General features: G+C 39.8%; 1 protein-coding gene across 1 annotated transcript; it reads right to left on the reverse strand.

Annotated features, from left to right (window-relative positions):
- Nucleotides 1-5,765: 5,765 nt before the first annotated feature.
- Nucleotides 5,766-6,344, reverse strand: LOC126430521 (putative gustatory receptor 2a). Its single transcript, XM_050090430.1, has one exon. The coding sequence runs from the start codon at nucleotides 6,342-6,344 to the stop codon at nucleotides 5,766-5,768; it is 579 nt and encodes a 192-aa protein (XP_049946387.1).
- Nucleotides 6,345-6,757: the final 413 nt, after the last annotated feature.

A 6,757-nucleotide genomic window follows, 5' to 3' on the forward strand; every position in this document is an offset into this window, starting at 1 on the left:
ATGAAAATCTTTCATTCACATGTCTCATTATGGTGTCACAAATTTCCTTCCCATTGCCTACTTTGTTTTGTGTATTTATTTCCTCTGAATTGGTTTTCCAGTGGAAATATATCTTATTGGTTTAATTACACCTTCAAACTCCCGTAAATGTCTTCCAGTAGTTGTTGCTTCGAGATTCTGTTGTAGTATCCTGAATAATTGTCTGCATGTGGCATGATATTATGAAAAAAATAAAATAAAATAAACTGGAGAGGCTACTGCAACTTTCTCGTCTGGTTTCGTCATTTGCACGATGAGAGAGGGTAATCTTTTCTACACACTCTACCAGACTTCCCTTGTTCTCTTTAATTGTATTTACTGTCTGAATGTTAAGCCCCATCTTGTAGCTGCTATTCGTGGTTATCTAGCGTGTACAACTCTATCTAACACACTAGTTTTGTGTGACAATCCAGAGGAGAAGGACAGAAAGCCTGGGATATTAGATTTAAATATTCTAGCAGATTTGTCCATAGATGCAGCATTTTGCAGAACCAGATCAAATTTTTGAGCACAGCAGTGGATATAATAAGCCCTAGTATATACTTGCCTAATCCTTACCTGAACACAGTTGATCCCAACAGCATCACTGTTACGGCAGTGTGCGATCACCTTCTCCTTCTTTGTGTCCGCATGCTTTTGTAATCCAGAATTTATTATTCTAAATAACATCTCAGCATCCTGTGCTTCAGGCTTAAAGAAGACCCAAAATTTCTCCACATAGCGCCATGAAATTCGTATCCATACACAGCATTAATTGTTGAATACTACACGTATATGTTGTTTTATCCGACATTACAGAGAATTAATGCACACTTAAAATTTCTTGCGTTATTATTTCTCTGTATACAATCCTGAAATTCATTTTGAACTGTTTTTGATGTACCTTCAAACACACTTACCGCCTCTAATTGTCCCTTCATTGATACGTCAGCAGTGCTTTCTACATATACAGGGCCACGAAACACTCCCGAGTTTTTATTCTTCCCTTTCGTCATGAACACCTAAAGCTAACTCAAACGCCCCGCAGAACTGTATGCATTCTTTTTATCTGGAGAGTTATGTCTTCCATTATCCACTTGTTCGTTATGTTTCCTCACAGACTCTCTGCATACACTAACAAGCTGAGGACTGATATTCACTTTCCCTAACTATTGACTTGTTCGTTATCCCTAACATTTGCATAGGTTCGCGAACTGATTTCTGGTTTGAAAATAAAACATGGGAAGCAGTACAATGCATTTCTTACACTGCACCCACACAACCGCTTATGCTTATTGTATACTTCTATATTATGACATGCTTATTAGACTTTCTCAATCAACAGATCTGGTCTGCGATGCCAAACTTCTTTTGTGGCTTACTTGCCGTGGAATTTAGTTTTCTGTTTGCACTTAAAATATGTTCAACAGAGTTCATGTTGACAATACACACGAAAGCCGATTCACTGTTCCGTTTGCGTTGTGATCTGCACAGTAAACAACCAACTTCAAAAACAAACTGTCGTTTGTCTAAATGATTAAATGCAAGTACTACTGTCTACTAAAATGGCCACTTCACTACAGGTAAAAGAAACCCACTAAACCGGTGCACTGTGCTGTTAGGAATACAAATGGGTTACTGTTTGTTATAATCGAAAACGTAATACAATATAACTCATTCGGAAACCACAAAATCGGTTTTCTGTCAGGAAGAATGTAACATATACTGAAGTCCGATCTAATTTTACTGTGAATATATAGTGAGACAGTTGGAACATCTGAGGAGTGTGCTAGTATCTAGCAGGATTAACGCCAAGCGAACAGCGGTAAACGTCTTAAAATGAAACTGGATAAATAAAAGAAAAAATTAATCTGAAGCTAATTATAGTGCTTAGAGTGAAATTTGTACGGCTGTCCGATAAATTTCGTTAGTTACAGTCATGTTCCATAGATTATCTGAACAGTAATGTTGTGGAGTTGCTGGACAAATGATCAAAGGTTTTTGTTTCTGCATACTGAACTCTTTTCTGAGCCATTAACTGCTCTAATAATGGATAAAAATAGCAGAAGTATTGTAGGTATGGACCTTACCATTCGTCTTTAAGTGCAATGGACTAATGTTTTTGCGTTGAATAATTTCGTGGCCGTTTCTAGACTGAGTAGTCGGATGTTTTTGATGTCCTGTATTGCTATTATTGCTTGGGTTGCACGTTCTGTTGTATGTTTTGTGAAGCATTTGGCTGTTGGTGGCAATGTCACCCCTAGGTATTTAAAGCCTAATAAGATTTATATTTTTTGTCCTCTGATGTTGATTTCCGCATTCTTGGGTGTTTTACCCCCTTTTCTGCAAATCACCATTTCTGTCTTTGCTACGTTTATGTGTAGTTTGTGTTAACTACACCAGTTGTCTGTTTTCTCACTGATTTTCTGCAGCTTCTATATATCTGTTGAACCTACGGCTATGTCGATAGTGTATGCATATATACATACATATTCTTCATTTTCTCTAATTCGCAGTACTTCTTCAGGGGCAAGAATGCACAGCAAAGAGCTCATTTTATGAAGACAGTCATATCACACGATATGGAACACAAACAGCCAGTGTAAATCGCTTCCGCTTGTATAATATGAATGTAACATATGCGTTGGTATTCAGAAGTTACGGTTAGCAGAGGGGTTGCTAGCAGACAGTGTAGCATATCGCCTAGCAAGAAGATATCAGCACCCTGAGGATTCTGGAAATCTCATGACCAGCACCAGTTGACGCCAGCTCGTAGTGGTCTCCTAAAATCTGGCTGGACTATGGCCCGTAAGGGATGAGTATTACTATGACAGACAGATATACTTTTCGTATTTCTGAATACGTGCTGGATGTAAAACTTAGCATCAAACGAAAATATACAAAGACTGGAGACGCCAAACAATTGAAGTGCTTTTCTTCACAAAATGTATTTTTAGTGCTGTTGTGATGTCAGTATCTTGTTGTACGTTCTTATACTTGTTCCAGTTGCCAAATCATGGGAAAATGTTTTATTCGTTCCTTGCAAGATAGAGGGTGGACTTTTTGCCAAGTAGTTATTTCCTCTGGAGGTTTAAGTGCCATGCATCAAAGTCTTCTCCTTGTAGCTGAAGGACAGTTTCAGTGGTATGCAGAGCGCTCGTAAAAAATTTTTATATGTTCAGTGTTCATCCACAGTTCGTAAATAAGATGGATCAGAAGGTGATTGGACAAGTAAAAAAATCTGAGACAAATTTTCGTGTAAAATTTATATTGAACTTGTGAGAAACATTTAAAATAATGATCACTGGAGTTCATTACATAAAAATACTATATTTGATTTCACAGAAAGCATTAATGCCCTAAAGATGAAGAGAAGTCATATTTCATGTAACACTGACGTTATTTTATACTATGAATAACATGTACATCAAGTGGTGCTGCTAAGTAATTTGCTCAGAGAATAAAAGCAGTTCTCTCACAGTAAATCTTCTAGCCTTTTCTCAAACTGTACTCAGTAGTAGCTAAAGTGTTTATGGTTGCTAGCAAGTTATATAAAATACATGTTCCTGAATAATTAAATCTTTTTAGGACCAAAACAAATGACTTTATATCTTAAAGTACATGCCTCTACTTCTACTACAAAGTGGGACATACATGTGTCGGCTACAGAATATCTTAAGGATTGAGTATTTTCGAAGCATTTTACCAAATGATGTTCAAATTTTATTGCCTACATACCAACTGCAAACATAAGCATCCTGCAATTAGCATCAGCACATTTACATGTGTGTGAAGTGCTGCCACAACTCTCTAAAATAGGACGAGAGAATCTACTCATGAAAAGTAAATACGCACAGAGAAAGAGTGCACCTAAGTCGCACACACACACAGTATGCAATATACATCTACAATACATGAACCATTCACGCACACATCCTGTCTCTCTCTCTCACACACGTAAATAATTCCGTCGAGCCTCTAATCGACATGACGAGACTGAAAATTAACTTAATGCATCAGTGTGTTAGCGCATCTGCCCGCCTAAGGGCGGAGCTTGATTTTGTACATTTTTGACTGTAGAGATATGAACGCCACAACAGGCAACCCTTTCGTGTTTCCGAGACTACGTTTTCTCAGTATGACACTGGAAATTACATTGGTGATTGCCCTTATATGGAACTGAAATGAATTTGAAGTTACATTTCTCTTAGCATGAATCTTACACGTAAGATTATTATTGCTCCAAAGAACGAAGAACGCATCTGACAATATTGAACCGACGCATAAAATGAAAAATCCCCTCTGCAAACAATCATGACTAAGTTACTGAGCCCCACAAAGTTAATGCATCGTTTCATGAATGTAGCCTCTAAACTGCCCTCCCTCTACTCGATTCACCTCTGACTGTAACTGTGACCGTCATACCAGCGTCCGATGGCTGAAAGAAATAAAGAGTAGCAGTGTGTGTACGTTTCTGTACAGGGGAGCGCAATGAAAATTTCAGTTCAATGCTGCATACCATAAGCCATAATCAAGTAAATATCAGCCTTCACTAAAGCAAGGCAGAGAGCTATTTAAATAACTGCAAAGTGGTAGAATGAGAATGTGACTGGCAAGAAAGAACTGGTGTAGCCAACATCAATTGTCTTAAAGTAATAGAAGCATAGTCCAACTTTCAGTTACAGCTTTTAGACAAAGCACTTAGAAAAAAATACCTAGATGACTAAATGTGAACTGTAAACGTATAAAGTGACCCACATGATATACGTATAATTTAATAAATATTTCGTTGATAACCAGGTATTTGGAAGGAGAGAGTAAGATTACACTACCAATTTCATCCATAACTAGATGCTCCTAAGAAGAGAGAGTAAAAGTATACATCACAACCTGACAGCCACGAACCAGTAGGACACCTGAAAACGTATTAAAACCTTGCAGTTCAAAATAGGAAACCTGTGGCACTTGTAAAGCTAAGTTTCTCGGTTCTATTTTCGGTGATGTACTTAAATCCAACATTTCAAGTTTCCGGTCACTGTGTTCCAAACTTCTTGTTTGTCAACGGACGTGTGAAATGACATAACTAGTATGGCTTCAATAAAACCTGAAATGGTATGGCTAAAATTAATGATTCGCACTCCAAGTCACTGTGTAGAAGTTCTGAGAATACTGAGACTAGGGTTAATATTTTGGTTGCCACTCCTTGAACTAACCACATTCAAGATTAAGATCACTGTTCAAGCAGCATTCAAAAGATACTATTTGAGATCTGACTTAAGACTAGTAATATGGAGATGAACAGTCGTAATAGCAGTGAACCTGTAGTGTAAACTGTAAACTGCGTGAACTCGGAGTGGATCTCATAGGCCCAACTAGAAGTCACCTCGCACATCCTAATAAGCTATTGCTGTTGATGAAACTAATCAACTGCAGATTTGTCGTCGAAGTGATACGTTTTGCAAACAAGCAACAGAACTGGCGTATCACAATTGCTCATTCGTGTAGTGTCTTGACTTGTCACTTGTAATGTGTGATTGCAAAATTAGTTTCTCTCCTCGAGTGAGTGAGGACATTAGTGCTGAAATATTTCAGTTCAATTGGCCTCACCTGTCAATAGCACTGTGACATAATGCCTAAAGAAAAGTAGTGCGCTAAGATATTGAACAGCATCTGCTACAAAGAGAAAAGTTATGTAATTTTTAAGTCTGTGTTACCGTTGAGCTTCTACATACAAGCTTCTCCCAACATTATACAAAAAACTGTGCAAGAATCACAATGTAAGTTACGACAGTGCCAATCACGGCAACAAACAAGTGCAGATCTATGTCGAAGAAGCCGGTAGCAGAAAAGGCGAGCTTCCCCAATGACAGTTGGAGAACACCTGGCACCGAGGAAGGAGGTCGTATAGCCAGAATCAAATCCATCAGCCTGCCTGCTGTGGCAGCACGGGCAGACGCAGAGGAGCAAGCCCAGCAAATGGCTAGAAGGTTGCCTGCTGCACACACCAGCTCCACGCATGTCACATATGCGACGACAAGCAACTCCTTCTGGACGGACTCGTACCACCTCAGAAGGAGCACGAGAAAGTAGGACATTAGCACCATGCGAACCAAGCTCTTGAGCACAGACAGCAGCAGCGCGAGTCCAAAGTGCTGTCCGCAGAGTCGTGCGACGCGGTGGAGGGACAGCCTGGCGCGCTGCAGCCGCCGCAGTTCACCTTCCGCCACCCACAGCCGCCCTCCGGAGGACGCCGCCTCCTCCAGCTCCGCCTCCCTGCGCAGTGGCGGCCGCACACTCCTCAGCAGCTGTGTACAGACGGCACCCATCTGGTCTCGCACTGTCAGCACTATACTGAAGAACTGCACTTGCCACAGTTGAGAATATGGTAAAAGGAAGTGGGTAAGTATTACTCTCCGTCCTCCAGTTAGCTCAATGGCATTGGCTGTAGCCACAAAAAGCAATTTTATTATAACGGTAGAAAGCAGAAAAATGGACATTATTCTTGTCTTCTTGAAAGTTTGAAAACGAATTTTACCACACTGGCGTGGAAGTAAAATATCCACCTTGTCTAACAGATCAGTAAGTTCACATATAAACTGCTTCCTCGTAATAAGGCACGTGACTAGCAGTGATGTGGGTTCCAGCCACACCAACAGAGTCATGACCACTAACGGAAACTGTGCCGCTTTCAGAAAACCGGGAAGCAAATATGTGCACGAGTGGGTGTAGCTGCAGTAAG

The sequence above is a fragment of the Schistocerca serialis genome, chromosome 1 (genome assembly GCF_023864345.2).
Source record: "Schistocerca serialis cubense isolate TAMUIC-IGC-003099 chromosome 1, iqSchSeri2.2, whole genome shotgun sequence".
Classification (NCBI taxonomy): Eukaryota; Metazoa; Arthropoda; class Insecta; order Orthoptera; family Acrididae; genus Schistocerca; species Schistocerca serialis.